General features: G+C 35.4%; 1 protein-coding gene across 1 annotated transcript in view; it reads left to right on the forward strand.

Annotated features, from left to right (window-relative positions):
- The window catches only part of SNTB2 (syntrophin beta 2), a 90,038-nt gene that overhangs the window by 49,037 nt on the left and 19,316 nt on the right, over window positions 1-21,685 (forward strand). Inside the window, exons 3-4 of the mRNA XM_032486621.1 lie at window positions 5,549-5,759; window positions 12,051-12,193. Coding sequence (XP_032342512.1) covers window positions 5,549-5,759; window positions 12,051-12,193 — 354 coding nt within the window. The remainder of the gene's footprint in view (window positions 1-5,548; window positions 5,760-12,050; window positions 12,194-21,685) is intronic.

The following is a 21,685-nucleotide window of genomic DNA, read 5'->3' on the forward strand; positions in this document are numbered from 1 at the left end:
GCCATAACAACCAGGTGGAAATAAATAGCCTTTATAGAAAATGACCAGCCTGATAGAGGGTCTGCATTAAGAACATCACTGGCTCTTCCACTCATTTTGGTGGGATGAGGGTGAATGTGAATATTTTGCTGGGCTGAGGGTGGGGCAGTCACTGGCCGTTGGGTGTGGAGCATGCTGAAACATTCAGCCAGCCTCTTTATTTTAGCTGCATGCTTTACTCCCACTCCCAGAGGCAACTGGTGCCTCCAATTCCCCAGCCTCTTTGGGATTCTGCAACATGGACTGGCTCAGATTTGACTCTCCCCACTTTTCTTAGGTCTGCTAAGTCATTTAACTCCTCTGTCTGCTTGCCAGCTTCCAAAATTTTGTTGGAGTTGCTCTTCTCTTCTCCCTGAGCTTGGAGGATTATGCTTTTTTAAAATCCCCTTTAAAGTTCAGTGATAACAAAGCACAGTATATAAAAGAAAAAATTGGTAAGTTGAACTTCATTAAAATTTAAAACTTCTGCTCTATAAAAGACACTGTATATTATTAGGATTCTGCAGAGAAACTACCAAAAGGGTGGATGGATGGATAAGATAAGATAAGATAAGATAGATTTATTATAGGGATTAGGTCATGTGATTATGGAGGCCAAGAAGTCCCATGATCTGCTTCCTGTAAGCTGAGATCCAGGAAAGCCCATCATACAACTTAGTCCAAGTTCAGAGGCCCAAGAACCAGGAGAGCCAATGTTGGAGTTTTTTTGTTTGTTTCTTTATTGAAGTGTAGTTGATTTACAAGAAATTGAATATAGTTCCCTGTGCTATACAGTAGATCCTTGTTCTTTATCTATTTGTATATAGTAGTGTGTGTCTGTTAAACCCAAACTCCTAATTTATCCTTCCCCTCATTTCTCCTTTGGTAGCCATAGTTTGTTTTCTGTGTCTGTGAGTCTATTTCTGGTTTGTAAATAAAATTTGTCTTTTTTTAGACTCCACATATAAGTGATATCATATGTGTTTGTCTTTTTCTGACTTATTTCACGTAATATGATAACCTCTAGGTCCATATATATTGTTACAAACAGCATTATATTAATCTTTTTTTGTCAGAAGAGCCAATATTTGAGGGCAGGAAAAGAAGATGGATGTCCCAACTCAAGCAGAGAGCAAATTTGCCCCTCCTCTGCTTTTTTGTTCTATTCATGTCCTGAATGGATTGGATGATGCCTACCTAAACTGGCGAGGGCCACTAATACTCAGTCTACTGATGATGCTAATCTATCCCAGAAACACCTTCACAGACAAATCCTTGAAATGTTTTACCAGCATCGGGACATCCCTTAGCCCCGTCAAGTTGACACATAAAATTAACCATTGCACACTGTTAAGAGAATGAAAATACAATCCACGGACAGGGAGAAAATCTTTGTAAAATACATATCAGATAAAGAATTGATATTCAAAATGTACAGTGGGTTCCTAAAACTCAACAGTAAGAAAACAACCTAATTTAAAAATGGGCAATAAATCTGAAAAGACACCTCACCAGAGAAGAAATACAGATGACAAATAAGCATATAAAAGGTGCTCAACATCATCTGCCATTAGGAAGCTGCAAATTAAAACAATGAGATACCACTGCACACATATTAGAATAGCCAGAATCCATCTGACAACACCACATGCTGGCAAGGATGTTCAGCAACAGGAACTCTCATTCATTTTTAGAGGGAATGCAAACTGGTGCAGCTACTTTGGAAGACAGTTTCATAGTTTCTTACAAAGCTAAATGTACTCTTATCATGTGACCTAGCAGTTGTGCTCCTTGGTATTTACCCAAAGGAGTTGAAAATTAAAAACTTCTGTCCAAACAAAAACCTATACACACGTGCTTTAATAATAATTGCCAAAAATTGAAAGCAACCAAGAAGTCCTTCAATAGGTGAATGGATAAAACAAACTATGGCACATTCAGACAGGGGAATATTATTCAGTGATAAAAAGAAATGAGCTCTCAAGCCACAAAGGACATGGAGGAAACTTAAATGAAAGAAGCCAATCTGAAAGGGTTGCATACCATATGATTCCTTGGAGACAGTGAAAAGATCAGCAGTTGCTAGGAGTTACGGGTCAGGGGTTGAGTGCTGGAGGAATCAGTAAGTGGAGCACAAAGGATTTTTAGGGCAGTGAAACTGTTATTCTGAGTAATACTGTAATGGTAGATATGTCATTATACTTTCATCAAAATCCATAGAATGTACAACACAGAGTGAACCAAGACTTTAGTTAATAATGTATCAATATTGGCTCATCAGTTGCAACAGTTGTACCACACTAATGCACTATGCTAGTAGGATGAGGGGCAGCCAGGAGTATTTGGGAGCTCTCTGTTCTTTTTGCTCTTTTTTTTTTTCTGTAAACTTGATACTGCTCAAAAAAAGTTTATTATTATTTTTTAATCCCCTTCAATTGTTTTTAGTGGGATTTTGGGAAAGAGTAGAATAGATGTATGTGCTCAACTGCCATCTTATATGGAAAGTTCTAGAAAACCTTTTTATTTTTGAGATTAGTGTAAATAGTAAAATATAAAATAACCTGCTTTGAGTTTGTACACATATATTATCTAATAATCTAGCAGTACATTTTATAGATAGTTGTCATTAAGTAAATTTAACCCAAAGTAAGTTTAGCTACTTTAATGATTATTTGAGCAGTTTCTCTGAGGAATACAGTTATTAACTCATCAAAAGGATTATAACAGAGATGACTACATTTTTGTGCAATATTTTATTGTTATCTAGTGTAGTGTACTGTTTTAAATCTTCCCATAACAAATACATAACTATTTTTCTTCTAGATAATATAATCACTTTTTAGCCAACAAATCTTTATTTTAAGGACTATGACAGCAACAATTGATACAGTGAAAAATTACATTAAAAGGAATAAGTATTATAACAGAGAACTAAGGAAAGGTCAATATGACTCTTAAACTGTCAGAGATCTCTTTTCTTCCTCTCTCTACTTGTGCTAGGCCTTTAGGATGGAGGAGTTCCTCCTGCCTAGGAGTCTGTGTCCCACTGGTGAGCTCTGTGTAGTCTCATCCTTCTTGGGTCCAATTAAATCTTCCCAGGTCATTTCTTTCTCTATTGTAATCCATCTTACATCCCACCATAAGATTATTTTTAAATTTATTTATTTCTAAATTTTTAGTTGTGGTAAAATACATGTAACATAAAATTTACCATCTTAATCATTTTTTAGTGGTGTTAAGTATGTTCATATCATTGTAATACCAATCTTCAGAACTTTTTCATTTTGCAAAACTAATACTACACTCATTAAATAACTCCCCATTTCTCCATCCTCCCAGCCCCTGGCAACTACCATTCTACTTTTTGTTTCTATGAGTTTAACTACTCTAGATACCTCATGTAAATGGACTCATAAAATATTATCTCTTTTGTGACAGGCTTACTTCATTTAGAATAACATCCTCAAGATTCACCCATGTTGTAGCTTGGGTCAGAGTTTACTTCCTTTTTAAAGCTGATGAGAGTCCATTGTGTATATATATACCACATTTTGTTTATCCATTCTCTTGATGGACATCTGGGTTATTTCCACCTTTTGGCTGTTGTGAGTGATGCTGCTATGAACATGGATGTACAGATAACTCATAAAAAATTTTTTGATTCATTGTTTTGATCATATTGAGTCCTCAGTGATTCCGTGTTGCTTTCTGATTAATATCCAGACTTAACCTGCTATTCAAAACTCCCAAAATTTTGGTACCAAGCTACTTCTCACTGTGTTAAACTGTAGGATACAAAATCAAATAAATTCATCAGAACTGTAACTAAAACAAAAACCAAATCACATGTGACTTGCTATCTAAAGATACTCCTCTGAATAATATGAACTTTTGAGTCTGGGCTTTGTTAAGGGTTTTGGCTATTCATTGATCTTATTTTATGTTTTGGCTACTTTCTAGAACTTTTGGCTTACTTCGCTATTGCCCTAGAACTGTAAAGGTAATTCCAGTGGGAGGGCAGGTGAGTGGATAAGTAGACAGGTACCAGGTAGATGTGTTTATAAACTGTCTCATAACATGACCCCAGCTTGGTAAGAGTGCCCCAGAGGTACAGAGGTATCCATTGCAGTCCTCCTCTGCCACCTCCACCTTGGGAGTACCTTTTTTAGCCAAGAACTTCATAGTAGTCATGTATGTAGTTTACAGAAGTGGTTTTTGTGACCTGTAATTGTTTATTAATTAATTGTGAATTTTCTGCCTTCCCCATTAGATGATAGGCCTAGTGAGAGTAGAGACTAATTTTTTCTATCTTATCTTTTTCACCACTGTGTCTCTAACACAGTGTCAAGGATAGTATATGGCATGAAGTAGATTCTCAAATGTTTGAGAAAGAAAGGACTGACCCGAGTTGAGATTGAATATTTGCCATATTAAATATGGCAAATTAAAATATTTGGAATTGTAAACAGTTTAGAAATATGACAAAAGAAAGGAATGAAAGCTTCAAGGCAGAAAGCTAGGGTACATGTAAACTGCTTGTCTTTGCCAGGTAGTGTGGGATCTGGTAACAGTGCTTCAAGGAAGCAAAAACTGTCTTCAGAAAGATAAAAGAATAAAAAGATCTCTCCTTGGTCAGTGGCAGTTTGTCAATTTCTAGTCTATCATGGAAAACACTCCTAAGAGCTTTTAATTTTTCCATTTTGAAAGATATATATGTTCACAGCAGTATATATATTTTAGTCATTGATTTATTGACTTTTAAAATTCATCTTGGCAAAAACTTTGACCAGAACATAAAGCAGTATCCAGTAAATTGCTTTATAAGGAATTTGTTCTGTTCAATTATCTAAAAAAAATTAGATAATTCCTAAAGGTTACTTTTGAAGTACAGATTGTTCTCAGTTGAGCATTAACAGATAATAGTCATAGAGCTGAAGATCTCTTAACTAATTTTTCTGTGACTCAGTGCATAATTTAATCATATAGTGTTACCCAGACCCTAAAAAATAATTCCAAATTTTCAGTCATATTCTTCAGCTGTTTTCTTTATTTCACACAATGGAAATTCAGTTCACTATTTGGCAGTAGGTTGGTTTTTTTTTTGTTTTTTTTTTTTTTTTTTTTTTTGCCTAGCAATACCATATACCAGAATTTTTTAAGTACTTAAAAAAATATTAGTTCCTTCTTTACAATGTACCTATGAAATTCAACAAACATGCTTTCCATTTCTTGGACATGGAAATTAAGACAAAGTGAAGTGTTCTACTATAGACACAATACTATAGATACAATAGGTTCCCTCTTCTTAAGTCATTACATTAACACTGAAACAACAAACCTAGCAGTTAGTCTTTCTGGTGATCACCTTTCCATATATGGATTTCTCTGGATTTGGAGCATAAGGAATTAAGAGAAAGTATTTATATTCTAGAATGTAAAATTAAAGTAGATTTTCGGTTATGTATGTTTAACCCTGGCAGGTTTGATGACTTCTGATCTAGCTCACTTTTTTTTTTCTTTTTCCACGCAGATTGATAGAGCTACATTCTCCTGATAGCAGGAACACGTTGATCCTACGCTGCAAGGATACAGCCACAGCACACTCCTGGTTCGTAGCTATCCACACCAACATAATGGCTCTCCTCCCACAGGTGTTGGCTGAACTCAATGCCATGCTTGGTGCAACCAGTACAGCGGGAGGCAGCAAGGAGGTCAAGCACATTGCCTGGCTGGCAGAACAGGTAGGCTGGGAGGCAGAGCAGGGTCTCATTGAGTTACCATTCAGACCCAGGATAGTTCCCCCACTTCATATATCTCTAATATTTATCATGCAGTCAGGTCCTAGATGTCCAGCTTGCAGATCTTTTGTTAGTCAGTCTTTGGTTTCTTCTCCCTGCCATTTAGCTATTTGTTGCTAATTATCACCTCTACCAGAAGAATTGACTGTCATGATAACCATCATCACAATGTAAGTAGAAAGAGGTTCTTATTAACATCTCTGTCCTTCATGACTGAAGACAATTTTCATGATTTTAGAATAGGATCAGCAAACTTCTTCTGAAAAGACCAGATAGTGCCACAACTACTTGACTTTGCCATTATAGCAAGAACACAATCATAGACAATTTGCATGTGAATAGGTGTGGCTGTGTTTCAATAAACCTTTATTTACAGAAACAGGTAGGGGGCTACATTTGGCCCTGAGGTCATAGTTTCCCAGTCCCTGTTCTAGTCTGTCGACAGAGTTTCAGGGGCAACAGGCTTACTCCCTTGGTCTCAGAAAAGTGTAAAATATGCACAATATTTTATATGCCATTAAACACATGTATAGTTTTTTTGTTATGTTTTGTTTAATATTTTATTTTATTTGGGGGGAGAGGTAATTAGGTTTGTTTATTTGTTTGTTTGTTTGTTTATTTAATGGAGGTACTGGGGATTGAACCCAGGACCTTGTGCATGCTAAGCACACACTCTACCACTGAGCTTTACCCTCCCCCTGAACACATGTATAGTTGTCCTCTACAACTGAAAAATGGAAAGAAGAGAAACAAGAAAACCTAAGTGGATGTTGGGTGAAGGGAAAGGAAGAACATAATCCAAGTTAGCTTAGATCCCAAGTTTGACAAAAGAAAGACTAAAAGTTCTACATGATATTAGAGTACACCCTTTTTCTTTCGGTCCTTCACTATCAGCTGGTCCAGAGGTAGCTGAGAAGAGAAGACTAGACTAAGGATTCAGAGACGAGTGTTCAAGGGCTAGTTCTATTTTTCACTGGTTTTAGATCTTTTAAAAAGTTCCTTCATCTCATTGAATCCTAATTCCTTCATGTGTACAAGGGGGCAGGGATTACATAGTATCCGCCCAGTGAGGTTTTGGTCTTTTGTTTGTGTTTTTGTTTGTTTTGTTTAAGTAGTTTCCCAGGTCTGGCTCCCCAGCTCCACCTCAACAGAGTTATGATTTGGTAGATCTGTGATGGGGCATTTGGTAGCTCCTCAGGTGATTGGTGTTGTGGACCAATTTTGGACTCCACTAATCTTTTTTTCAGCTTTTGAGATTTTTATGAACATTTCAAATAATGATTATAATAAACTATAACACAGAATTAGAACTGTGATGATTTCTTGGAAATATTAGAATAACTAAGCAGAAGAAACTAATGAAAATCATATATAAGTATTTATGACTTTGGAAGTTTTAGTAGTTTAGTATGCTTATCATTGTTTCCATATTTTTATATGCTGGTTGAAAAACTCAATTGAGTGGTAATTGTTCTGTGCTTTCAGCAATGTTAGAAACTTTCATGATTTTAAAAAGATAATATGATTCACATGGTTCAAAGGTCAGAATAAAAAGTTAGTAAGTGAAAAGTCTTACTCTCCTTCTGGTCCCCTATCCAAACTGAAAAGTCTTCTGGTCCCCCATCCACCTAATTCCTGTGCCCTTGCCCGCAGAGAGGTAATCACTTTCATTCCTTTCTAGTGAATCTTTTGAGAGTTTCTTTATGCAAATAAAAGCAAATATAAACATATGTTCTTCTTTTTCTCTTTTATAAAAGAAGAGCATATTATGCACACTGCTTTATACTTTTCTCCCTTTTTTTCGTTAGACAGTATATCCTGGAGATCTTTTCATATCAATGCACAAAGAGTATTCTTTTTTTTTAAGAGAGAATAATTTTTCATTCATGCAAAATGTTGAAAATGACTAAGTTTCAAGGTCATGTTGATCTGAAAAATTTTTTCAGCTACAGTGCATTGTTTTTTACAACTGTACAGTTTTCCATTGTGTGGCTATAGTTAAATAAGCACTTCCCCAGTTTTGTTGTCCTAATCTTTTGCCATTACCAAGAATGCTACAGTGAATAACCTTGTAGTTTGTCCTTTCACACATGTGCTATCCAAACTCTTTGGTTCCCAAGTTCAGATAGGTCAGATAACAAGGAAACACATTATCTGAATGTATTTGGTTCTTAAGTTTTTGATAGTGAGCTTGGATTGTTAGAGTTCATAGAACAGGGGTTATTTCTATACTTATAGGATAAATCCCAGAAGTGCTGGGTCAAAGGGTCTATTAGTTATCTATCGCTTTAAAACAAATTACCCCAAGATTTAGTGGCTTTTAAATAACATTTACCTCCCACAGTTTCTAAGGATCAGGAATCTGGCAGCAGTTTAGCTGGATGATTCTGGCCCAGGATCCTTCATGAAGTTGCAGTCAAGCTGTCAGCCAGGGTGGCAGTCATTTGAGGGCTTGACTGGATTGGCAGGTTTACTTACAACATGATTTGGACACAAAGCTATTAGCAGAAGTCCTCAGTTCCTTGCCATGCAGGCCTTTCCGCAGGGCTGCCTTAGTATCCTCGAGACATTGTTGTGAGTTTTCCCCAGAGCAAGTGATCTGAGAGAGAGAACAAGATGGACGCCACAGTACCTTTTATGACCCAGTCTCTTTTGCTCTTTTCTTTTCATTAGAAGTGAGTTACTAAGTCCAGTCTACACCCCAGGGCTCTACTTCTTCAAGGGAAGAATAGTAAAGAATTTGTGGACATATATTTTGTGGACATATTTTTAAACTACCACAAATGGTTTATGCATTTGTCATTTTGATAAATATTGCCAAGTTGCCTTCCATCAGGTTGAACTAATTTACATTCCCACCAGCAATGAATGAGAGTTGCTAGACTTCTAAAGTAAACTTAATTTGGTTTATGCTACAAACAGACAAGTAGAAAGGAGAAAAATAAAGCCACCAATTCATCACAGTCTGCCCTTTATAGACCATATTTAGTGTATTTCCTCCACTCAGTTGTGAGCTCTTGGAAGACAGGAACACATTTTTTCCAAATCTTTCACCGCCAGAGAACTTAGCCTAATGCTTTGTATATAGTAGATGTTCAGTAATTTTTTTCCTTTGTCTACATATATACATGCAAAACGCAAGCAAACAAGTCATTAGTGATAAAATATTGTCAAGAACACAAGCTGAGGGTTGGGAAATAATACCAAGTAGAAAAGTTTCAACTTCTTTAAAAATAATATCACAAAAGTAACCCAAAGTGCTATTTCTAAAATACTCATGATTTTTACTTTTTTTAAGTAGTTGTTTGGGTTACCCAAATCAAATATCACTCAGAATAAGATATTTAAGCAAGACTGAATACCATTTCTCAGAGGTATTATAATAAGCTCATGTATCTGTAAAGGTTCTACTGGGTAAATGCCAAAGCCTTTTCTAACTATAAGATTGTTTAATTGTATGAGTATGAAAATGGGCAAGATAATTTTAGATCATATAATCTGTTTAAAATAGGTAAGCATTTATTTTAGCAATAGATGTATTTCCTGAAAAGCTTGCATATAAATGAAACTTTCAGTTGTACTTAGAAAAGGTAGTGATTTGGGGCAGATAAATTAAGGAGAGGTCATTTATTTAACCTTAAATGATCTCTCCTTGATTTATCTTTTTTTTTTTTTTAATTTAACATTGTCATGAATTGAGTTTGCTTAAAATAGGGAAAACCTATGCTGCAGATATTTGGTAATCAATAGGTAATCTGTTCTGTGCAAGGGACTTCTGTCTCTTTATTGATATTGATTTTAATGTGACTGATAGTTTACCTTTTAGTTGGTTATATTCTGAAAAGGGAATTTTCTTGAAGTCCACCAAATGGAGGGACATACATTATTTGTAGATAAGTATTTTTAAGCATTTAAGTATTGATTGGAAAAGCCAAGGCAGCCAAAGAAAGCTTTGTTTCCACAGTTCCTACTTTGTCCCTGATTATTCTCAAAATGTGTAAAGACTCAAATTAGGAACATATACACTAGATCAGGGTTAGTGGAATGGTTTGTTTATTTTTTTGCTCCATGTTTTCTGTATCTTCTGATGTACAGAAGTACATCATCTGTCAAAAACATAGATTTATAGGATTAAGGATTTAGGGAATGAATAATAACTGACTAATTTTTTTATCTTTAGTGCTATTCAACTCTATTCATTAGAAAATAAAATTTGGAGAAGGCTGTTCTTTGGCCAGGTGCATGAATGTGTGGATGTTGAAACACAAGCAAACCAGAACCCTAACATTAGTGTTTCTTTTTCCTCTGACCAAAAATTGAATAGTAGAGCCCCAAGGCTGTTTATACTGATACCACAACCATAAACACATACTATATATAGTAGGCAGCATTTTGACTCCAGTGAAAGCAAACAGTATCCTTATAAGTGAAGGCAAATAGGCAAACAGAATGACTTAAACTGAGATTTCATTTTTCTCCAGTGGTAAGTAGAAGAGGGAAAAGATACACTCCAAAAACTAAGGACTCAAAAGAGCTAAACACTTTTGAAAAATTGTTAATTGAACAAAAAGTTTTCCATCTTGAAATTAGACATTGCTTCTATTGGCATTAGCAGTTTTCCTTTAGCACCTGATATCTTCTTTGAGAAGAAATATATTTAATTTAGGCTTTCCAAATGCATATGTTCTGATCTAGCCTTCAAAATCTCTCTCTTATAACTTAGCAAAAATATTAATTTAAGAAAATCAGATGATCATTTTATCCCTTCGCAAAGATAGATTTTTATGTTATTTACCATATTGAAATACTGTCTATAACAATCACACAGACAAAAACTTAGTAGTGCACATAAATGAGAAATCCCTTCAGGATATCTATGACCCAAAAATGTGAGAATCTGAGAGAATCTTGTTAGAGCTGATACTCTTCCTCCAGATATTACAGTTAACCCCGAGACCAATATACAGTCTTAGAAATCTTGGGTTTACCAATAAGGAAAATATAATTATTTCTACCATACTTGGCTTAAATTCTCAGTCAGGTCATATGTTTTGTGCTTTCAGTACATGGTCAAACATGGATAACTTCACTGACTGGAATTAATTTCCCACTCTTGCAATCAGCTTGTGGCTCTAGCTAGGAGAGAAAATCCTGGTGGTAGATGTTACAGTGCAGAACTGAACTACTCAGGCTACTTTTCAGATTATAGACGTTTTGTTAAGGTCCCCTGACACATCCATATTACCTTCAGAGGTCATTAAGGAAGAGAAAATAAAAAGTGGTTCTGAAGACAACTAAGAGACAAATGATTCATCAATTTGAATTGGCCTTGAAGGTGTGAGTGATAGTAAGCTGAAAGTTTAGTGTTAAAATAATCTTGTTGTTAAGCATTCCCCAAATGTCTCAACTTAGGAAGGCAAACATTTGATGATACCAGGGCTTTTCTTGAGCACAGTCTTTTGCTTTTTGGCCTTGGATCCTTGACAGTATGTTTAAATGGTAGTTGTTTGCCTGTGTTTTAAAACCCTCACAGAGATAACTTGAGCTTTATGCAGTTAAATGCAATGGTACATTTGAAACTGAAACATAAACTTCCTGAAATGTAATGGGGAACTCTTTGACAATAGTTTATATCAGTGTTTTCCAAAATACAATGTAGTAGGTCGTATCAGCATTTTAAAAAGATAGAATAGAAATTACCAAAGTATGTTGCACAAAGTATAGGGAATTTTTAAATTCAGTATTTACATGTGTGTTTTGAGTTGCAATGTAAAAATGTATTTCCTATTGTAGGTCTTGATCAAAAATATTTGAAAGACACTGGTGTTTAGATTATAGAATTATTTAGTAAGAATTTCTATCCTGTATTTAGAAGATGTTACTCCCACACTGGATATATTAAAACTATTGTCATTTTGAACAGATTACCACATATTTAATTATAATTGATGATAATTAGTTATTGTGGAATAGGGAAGAAACTGTCACATCGTTAGAAAACATCTGTAACTCATTCAGGGAGAGCTTTCTCAAACTACGTGATCTACCGCACTCCTCCCAGTGAAGAATCCCTGCCAATGGGAAGGAACTTGATGGGATGTCTTCCTTTTCTCATGTCTGTTAGGATGGGAAAACAAAATGGAGACCCGCTATGTTAGGCCATCACTGAAGGGACTTTTACAGGTGTATATCACTATAGTTAGCTCTGCTCTCTGGATTTCACCATTGTAACAGGCAAAACTAGATGGTGGAAGACAACAATGGAGACCTGTCCTCATGGCTGTGACTGAGAAGGATTTGCTGCTTTATGACTGTATGCCATGGACAAGGGATGCCTGGGCGTCACCATGTCACAGCTACCCTCTTGTTGCCACAAGGTAAGAAAGACAAAAAAATAAAATATCTATCCTGCTCTAAGTCTACTAAAGAATTTTAAAATGAATTTTGTTATTCATTAGGTTCCTAAAATAGCATTTAAATAGTTGATGTAGTTGATTTAGACAAAAACTTTTCTTTCACAACCTTACTGTTTTGCAGCTCCTAGCTCAGTATAAATGGTTTCTGTCACTAGTATTTTTGTGTGTATTTTTTAAGTTGCTGAAGCAGTTTCCTAACTGTTCCTTTCAGGACTTGCTTAGTCATGAAGATAAGTAAATAGTGGGGTTTTTTTTCTTTACTTTATTGACTGTGACTAGAAAACCACTGAAATTGTGGCAGCCTTTTTACTGAGTGATGAAATCATTTAAACCAGAATGTGGTATGTGAATTAAACCACGCAAGTCAGCCAAAATATTCTTCCACTTTTCTTTCTAGTATAAGAGTACATAATTTTGATTCCATCAAATAAACATTAATTTGACCTGAAGCAACGGGACGTTTTTAGCACGCCAGATGTGGGGAGTTGGAAGGGAAAAGGATAGAGAAATATAAATTTGGGGGCCAAGATGTCTTAAGAACAATTAGAAACTAGTTATTTAGTGTGAAACTAGAAAATATATTCACATTCAGTGTTACTTGTGATTAAAAAAGAATCAGATTTTGATATAACTCAAAAATTGCTCATTAAAAAGGAACCCCACAGAAAAGTATTTGGTAATCAAAAATGCTAAATGATGGAATCATCTGGTATGTCCCACAGGGACCAGTGTGGGGGTTTCTGCTTTGAGCAGACAAAGATTCATGTGAGGAACAGTGTTCTTTGTATTACAGGGGGACTTTCACATTATATAGGATTTCCTCCAATTTGCCAAGTTCCCTTACATATATCATTCTTTTTATAAAAGTATAATTTTCACATAGCTTTTCAGGAGTTTCTCTGTAATTTAGAGCTGGAGCATTTAAAGCACACAATAAAGAGTTTATTGAGCTTCAGAGTTAGGGAGGTGTGCCCTGATTAATTCCTTCAGGACATAAGGGTCCTGCAGAAGGACTGAATTTAACCATCAGTTTCTCTGTTTTTGTTTTTGTTTTTAATCCTCACTAAATTATAACCTCCTTGAGGTCAAGAACTATGACTTGGTCATCTCAGCATTTCCCATAATGCTTTGCAGACAGTAGCCCTTCAATAAATCTTAGTTGAGGTAAATTCTATTACTTAAATTACAGTTTCTCTGTCATGGTTACATTCAAAACATGACAGGAATCCTGTGAAAACATGTGTACACGTCTCACAGATAAAATTAGAGCAATTAAATTTGTATTTTCCAAAGATTTAGAGCTTATGAATATGACTATAGAGATCGCATAAGTTTAAATTTTACAGAAGATGCTTATGCTCCAATTATGATTATGGAATGCAAGGAGGGTAGCTTTATCCTTAGATATTTCCTTAACTGTGTGTCACTGGAGAGATAGTACAGAAGCCTATGACATCCCCTAGATGAGCCTTTGTTCAATACTAGAAATTACAATCCCAGAAACAGATAATTTCTGGCCTTTGACTAGACTGGGTCTAGACCATCAAGGTACTTTGGTACTAAAGAAGGAAACAGGATGGTTGTGTGGGTACAATCGGTGTGGTATTAATTTGCAACTAAGGAAAAGATGTAAATAAGATTTAAGAGCTAATACTATGAAACTCTTAGGAAAAAATACAGAAGTAGATCTTCATGACCTTGGCTTAGGCAGAGCCTTCTTAGATATGACACCAAAAGTACAAGCAACAGAGAAAAAATAAATAATTTGGACTTCATCAAAATTAAAAACTTCCGTGCTTCAAGTGTCACCATTAAGAAAGTGAAAAGACAGCCCACAGAAGGGGAGAAAATATTTCAAATCATATATTTAATCTGGTACTTGTATCTAGAAAATATGAAGAACTCTTACAACTCAGTAGTAAAAAGATAAATTACTCCCCCCTCAAAAAAATGGGAAAAGGATCTGTATAGACATTTGTTCAAAGAAGATACACAGTGGCCAATAAGCACATGAAAAGATGCTCAGCAGTAATTAGCTCAGGGGATGTACAAATCAAAAGCACAGTGAGCTACCACTTCCCACCCACCAGGACAGCTATAATTAAAAAGATATAGTATACAAGCATACACTAGGATGTGGGAGAGAATAGAAATCTCATACACTACTGGTAGGAATGTCAATGTGGAAAACAGTCTGAAAGTTCTTCAAAAGGCTAAACATAATCACTCTATGACCCAGCAATGCTACTCCTAGGTTATATATCCAAGAGGAATGAAAACTTAGGTCCACACAGAAACTTATCTGTGAAAGTTCATAACAGCATCATTTATGACACCCAAACAGTGGAACCCAAGTGTTCATCCACTGATGAACAGATAAACAAAATGTGGCATATCCATACAATGGAATATTATTCAGCAATAAAAAAAAGTTCTAATATATGCTGAAATATGAATGAACCTTGGAAACTTTATGCTAAGTGAAAGGAGCCAGATGCAAAAGACCACATATTGTACGATGCCATTTATAGAAAATATCTAGAATAGGCAAATTTATAGAAACAGGTTAGTCATTGCAGGGGTTGAGGGGGTGGCAGTTGAGAGAAATAGGGGGTGTGTATAGGAATTCTCTGGGGGATAATGAAAATGTGCTAAAATTGTGCTGATGGTTGCACAACTTATTATTCTAAAATTCATTGAGCTTTTAAGTGGGTCAAGTATATGGTATGTGAATTATATCTCAGTAAATCTGTTATAATGAAAACAAACCCCCAAAACCAACAAGACTTAATAGAAGGAGCTAAGACCAATCCTTAAACAATTTTAGTCCCTAATCTGCCACTTTTAGTAGATAATTAGGAGCATGTTACTTAACCTTCCTGTGCCACAGGTTTTTCATTTGTTATTAATGAGATAGGGTAGGTGTATTAAATGAATTAATACTTGTAAAATGTCTACAGTGGTACCTGTCACATTGTAGGTGCTCAAGTAAGTGTTAGTTGCTCTAATTGTAATAACTGTTATTTATTATTAAGTGAAAATATGTCAAAGAAGAATTTGTGTAAAAAGTATAATTGGTTTAATTTTGCTATTGTTAAAAGAAGTGCTTAACTCTACCCCATAGTTTTTATGAGTAGCAAAAGTTTCATATTAAATGTGAGGAATTCAAATAAATATTTCGATCAACCTAGACATGCAAGTTGAACTTGGCCGTTAATTAAATGGGTGGGGCCTATAGCTTTCTGAACATGTTGTTTCCTAATAAGTTTAATTAATGCAACAGCAGGAATTCTTTACTCCTTGCTCAGGAATTACTGGTGGATTAGAAGCAAAGATGATAGAGGAGAGGTTTAGTTTTTCACGTGGCCATGTTGGCCAGTGGGAATCAGTTGAAGTCACTGCTTGATAGAGTTAATCGGGGCTTAATCATCCTCTGCCTCCCAGAGGGCGCAGACAATGGCCACTGCAAGAGACCAGAGGAGGAACCAGACCAGGAGGTGTCCTGCAAGAGAGAGGCAAGGCCAGAAAGTGGTGTGTTTATGTCTTTTTAGTTTTCTGTGAAGAATAAGAAAGGGCTGAATGTTCACTTTCACTAATTCTAACACTTTGGAACATGTTCTTATGAGTGGATCAGACATAAACACACAAAGATAACATAAACACATAGAGGACCTTGATTATCCACAGCAAAAGTAGATAGATAGTCCCTGATAAATTAAGAATTAATTGTAGTTCAGAAATCAAAGAACATTGTTAGGGTGATACAAATTAACATGAGTTACCATTTATATTGGCTTGTACATTTACAGATTCTTGGAAACCAAAGCTCTGGGTGTGTCTGTGTGTGTTTGTGTTTATTTAATAGCTGATATTTCAGGCTGGTTGAGGAATTAAGTAAAATATGGAAGTGGTAAGTAAAGAGGATTTTTATTTTATTTTATTTTTACTTTACATATTTCTTGAGGTTAAAGCCAGATATACAGGTAGAAAAATAGATATAGGTGCTGTGGATTTTGCAGAATGTGCATTTTGTAGTTTTTTTCCTATGAGTTTTCTTTGACTGGAGTAGAAAAAGATCCAAAGAAAGTGTGGCTACTTTACAATATGGAAAATTGAGTGATGTTGTGCTTATGGGACTTAAGGGGCAAAAGCTGCTAAAACGCCTTTGCATGAGCTCATCTGGCCTCCTCACTAAAGGGGGCCTTTAGGCAATGTGTTTTAACCAGCTGCTGTGCAGCGAGAGTTCAGCAGCTGGTTTGAATTAGATTCCCTCTGCCAAATATTTCATGATCAAATCTGTAGGAAAAATTCTTCTAGACTTTATATTTTTTAATGTCTGACTTGGGATTAGCAGTCAAACTGAATATGGTAGAATACACCCTGTCACTTTCCTTACACTCTGTCTTATTTGGATCATATGTGGAGTAGTTTTGGAACTTTCTTAACTCTTGCTGAGATAGCTAATGTGTAATTGGCATGTTGGTTCTCTGGGAATCAGCTCAGGGAGGCAGTTCTCAAACTATACTTCCATGGACCTCTAGGGATCCCCTCTTCGGGGTCTGTAAGTTCAAATTATTTTCATAGTAAAATGCTAAGATGTTTGCTTTTTTTCACTGTTGACATTTGCACTAAGGATTAGTAAAGTTGCTGGTACCTTAGCATGATTCAGGGCAATTGGCACCAAACTATATGGGCTTGCCAGGAGAAAAAATGTCAGTTTAACCTCAAAATGTCTTTGTTGAAGGAGTAAAATTTGCTAGCTTTATTGACGCTTGACCCTTGAATATTCCTCTTGTTAATAATCTGTGAGATGAAGTGGGAAGTGCTCACAGAGTGCTTCTGCTGCATGCTGAGGTGTGATGATTGTTTCAGAGAAAAGTATGTGTGGTTGAGTTGCAAGCTGAACTAGCTGCTTTTTTCATGGAACAGTTTTTTACTTGAAAAAATAACTGACTGACGAACTATGGGTAATCACACTTCAGTATTTGTCAGACATTTTTTCTAAAATGACCAAAATGAATTTATCATTTAAGGAAAATACTGATAGTATTTGTTGCCAATTATAAATTGCTAGCTTTCACCAAAAGCTAGAATTGTGGAAAACTTGTATCTGTCAACTGTGAGTTTGACAGCTTTTCAGTACTCTTCCAATTTTATCCTTCTTCCTGAAACTCTTCCACTTTGCCTTCTGAAAGTCACTCAGTCATTAGTAAAATCTTTTGTATCTTCAATTTTTCTGTGACGATTCTCGCCACCTTCCTCCTCTAAATGTGGCTCTCCCTTAGGGACACTGCTTCCCCTTCTGTTTTTTCAAGAGATCTTGTCTCCCACATCCCACTTATTATTGGGCTTGGAAACAGAGTAGGTGTCTTTGCTCCTTGTTGCCCTATTAGTCCATTGTTCTTCACTCCTGTCTAAAATCTCCAGCTACTTTGAAGTTGATACCTTCAGACTCTTCAAAAGAGTATACTTGAATATTTTCCCTGTTGACATGATCTCAAGACCACCAGATCACTCTGCCTTCCCCTTAGAGATGTTAGCACCTGGATCAAGTTTCTTCTTTCTGTTTCTGTCTCCCTCCCCCTTTTCCTTCAGTCCAGTTTTCCTTCTCTCCTTCCCTCTTCCTCCCTTTTCCCTTCCTCCTTTACATAATCCTGAAATTTTTTTTCCAGGTAGTTTTATACATTTTTCCCCCCTCCTGTGTACCTTTTTTAAATTGAGGTATAGTTGATTTACATTGTTGTGTTAGTTTCTGGTATACAGCATAGTCATTCGGTTATACATACATATTCTTTTTTCGTTATAGGTTATTACAAGATATTGAGTATAGTTCCCTGTGCTATACTGTAGGACCTTGTTGTTTATCTATTTTATGTATAGTAGTTTGTATCTGCTAATCCCAAACTCCTAATTTATCCCTCCCCACCTCTTTCCCCTTTGGTAACTATAAGTTTGTTTTCTACGTCTGTGAGTCTGTTCCTGTTTTGTAAATAGGTTCATTTGTATCATATTTTAGATTCCACATATAAGTGATATCATATGATATTTGTCTTTCTCTGTCTGACTTACTTCACTTAGTATGTTAATCTGTAGGTCCATCCATGTTGCTTCAAATGGCATCGTTTCATTCTTTTTTATGACTGAGTAATATTCCACTGTGTGTGTATGTGTGTGTGTGTGTGTGTGTGTACGTGTACACAACATCTTCTTTATCCAGTCATCTGTTGATGGACATTTAAGTTGCTTCCATGTTTTGGCTATTGTAAATAGTGCTGCTATGAACATTGGGGTGCATGTATCTTTTCAATGTAGAGTTTTCTCTGGGTTTATGCCCAGGTGTGAGATATATACACATAATCCTAGAATTTTGATGATTTTAATATCTAACGTAGATGCTCCTTCTGTTACCCTGAACTCTCAGTTCCTTGACTTCCTCCCCTGAAATGATGTTGTCTTTCACACCATCTCTATCACCCATCACCACAATCTTGCTAACACTCTTATCATTACCAATAATTGGGCCCTCTCCATAATATTGAGTTGTTTCAATAATATCCTCCCATTTTCTTCCCATTTGCTTGTTTTTATTTTAACAGCTTTATTGAGATATAATTTATTTACCATGAAGTTCATGAAGTTATGTATGCATTAGGACCACTGTCTAATTCCAGAAGATTTTCATCACCCCAAAAGGAAACCCCGTATCTATCAAAAACCATCCTATCATTAGCCAGTGAAGGCCTCTTAAAGTGGACTTCTGAGCCCTTTTGATGGGACTTTTATATAAAAATATTTGAGAATTGCCATGTTATCTGTTATGATAAGACTATTCTCAATTTATCTTGCGTATTTTCTGTTCTAGATCAGACATTTTCCAAGAAGCCTCAATTTCTTTTTTTTTAAGGGGTGGGGGTTCAGTTTAGGCTAACTAACAACATTTGTTGCTATTGGGTTAGTTATTGTTTATATGCCTTTTTGATGGACAGTGGTGGGAAGTGTGTATATGTTTGTGTATGTGTATATATATATTTTTAAACATAGAATACATACTTCAGACAGATACACCATTTCAACTTTGACACCACAGTGTTTTTACTTAACCTCTTCTATCTTATATCTAGTTTTTCTTTTTCCCATACTCAGAATTCCAGATCTTAAGGATACCAGAGATCAAATTAGAATATTCCTTAAATTGTTCATTTGCTTTATCTCACATTACATGTCAGAATGGTACTATTGTTACTACTACTACAGCAGTGTCACCAACAATATAATTACTGAAAGCACTTGAAAAAAAAATAATGTTTTCGGCTCCTTTTTTTGGTATTTTTTTTACCTGGTTTCTCCTGATTCTCTGTCAATTCTCCTCTGACTTCTGAAACCACATTTTCTCATTCCCCTTCGTTGATTCCTCCTTATCTTCCTGACTTCAAAACATTTACTTATTCCAGGGCTTAGATCTCTTCTTTATCAACTATCTTGCCCCTCTGATGATTGTATCTAGTACCATAGCTTCAAATATCTCCTATACATCGACAACTTTCAAATTTATATCTCCCAACAGAATCACAGACTTACATTCCAAATGCTTATTTAACACTTTATTTACATACTGATAATCATTAGGAAGCATGTTCTGTTGGTAAAAGTAACCAAAAGTAATAAAAATAGATGTTTATTTCTTTCTTACGTATAAGAAATCTACCATCCTTAGCAAGAGGCTTCTACCCTTCAAGGTTGCTTCATGGCTCAAGAAGGCTATTGGAAGCTCCAGCCATCATATCCAAATTGTAGACAGGGGAAAGAAGAAGAAAGGAACAGAAGAGGACATACTTGCTGCCTTGTTCTCCAGTTGTGTTGCTTTTCTAGTGATCCTACCCAATAGGAACTTCCAGTTCATTGAACATCTTTTCCTGCAAAGAAGTTTGGGAAATACTCTTTTATCTGTGCATGCTATCATTTAGGATAAAGGCAGCTTTTTATTTCTAAGGAAGAATGAGACAATGGATATTGAGTAGGCAACTAGAGTTTTAAGAGTTCTTTGTGTATTTTGGTTACAGTTCTTTTTCAGATACGTGTTTTTCATATATTTTCATCTACTTTGTGGCTTATCTTTTTATTCTCTTAACAATCTTTTTCAAAGAGCAAGAGTTTTTTGAAGTCCAACTTAATCATTTTTCCCCTCATAGATCATGCTTTTGTTATCTTTTTAGATCACCTAGATTTTCTTTTAAGATATCTTCTTGAAGTTTTACACTTTTGCATTTTACATTCAGATCTAAGATCCATTTTGAGTTGGTTTTTGTGAAAAGTGTAAGGTCTTCCAAAACAGAAAGCACCAGACCCAGATGGGTTCACTTGTAAATTCTACTGAACATTTAAGGAAGAAATTCCCTACCATCTCTTTCAAAGAATAGATGGAGAAGGAATACTTCCTAACTCATTCTATGAGGCTATCATTATGCTATTACCAAAACCAGACAAAGACATTAATAAGAAAACTACAGTTCTCTCATGAATGTAGATGCAAAAATCCTCAAAAATATTACCAAACCTAATCTAAAAAAATATAAAAATTATGTATCATGACCAAGTGGGATTTATTTTAGGTATGTAGGGCTGGTTCAACATTTGAAAATAAATTCGTGTAATCCATCATGTCAGCAAGCTAAAGAAGAAAAATTACATCATATCAAGAGATACAGAAAAAGCATTTGACAAAACGCAACACCCATTCATGATTAAAAAAAACTCAGTAAACTAAGAAAAAAATGAGGACATTCTCAACTTGATAAAGACTACCGACAAAAAAATACATAGCTAACATACTTAATGGTGAGAAACACAAAGCTTTCCCACTAAGATCAGGTACAAGAAAAAGATGTCCTTCTCACCAATCCTTTCAGCATACTAGAAGTCCTTGGTAATGCAATAAGGCAAGAAAAAGAAGTAATAGGTATACAGATCGAAAAGGAAGACATAAAACTATCTTTGTTCACAGAATATATGATCATCTATGTAGAAAATCCAAAAGAACTGAAAACTTGGAACTAACAAGCAATTATAGCAAGGTTGCAGGATACAAGGTCAATATACAAAAGTCAATTATTTTCCTATATAGTAACAATGTACAAGTGGAATTTGAAATTAAAAACACAGTGCCATTTGCTTTAGCACCCCCCCCCCAAATGAAATACTTAGATATAAATCTAACAAATTATGTTCAAGATCTGGATTAGAAGAACTATAAAACTCTGGTGAACAAAATCAAAGAAGAACTAAATAAATGGAGAGATATTCCATGCTCATGGATAGGAAAACAAAATTGTGAAGCTGTCAGTTCTTCCCAAATTGATCTATAGATTCAATGCAATCCCAGTCAAAACTCTAGCAAGTTATTTTCTGGATATTGACAGAGTGATTGTAAAGTTTATATGGAGAGGCAAAAGGCCC

This window comes from Camelus ferus, chromosome 9, assembly GCF_009834535.1.
Source record: "Camelus ferus isolate YT-003-E chromosome 9, BCGSAC_Cfer_1.0, whole genome shotgun sequence".
NCBI classification, from domain to species: Eukaryota; Metazoa; Chordata; class Mammalia; order Artiodactyla; family Camelidae; genus Camelus; species Camelus ferus.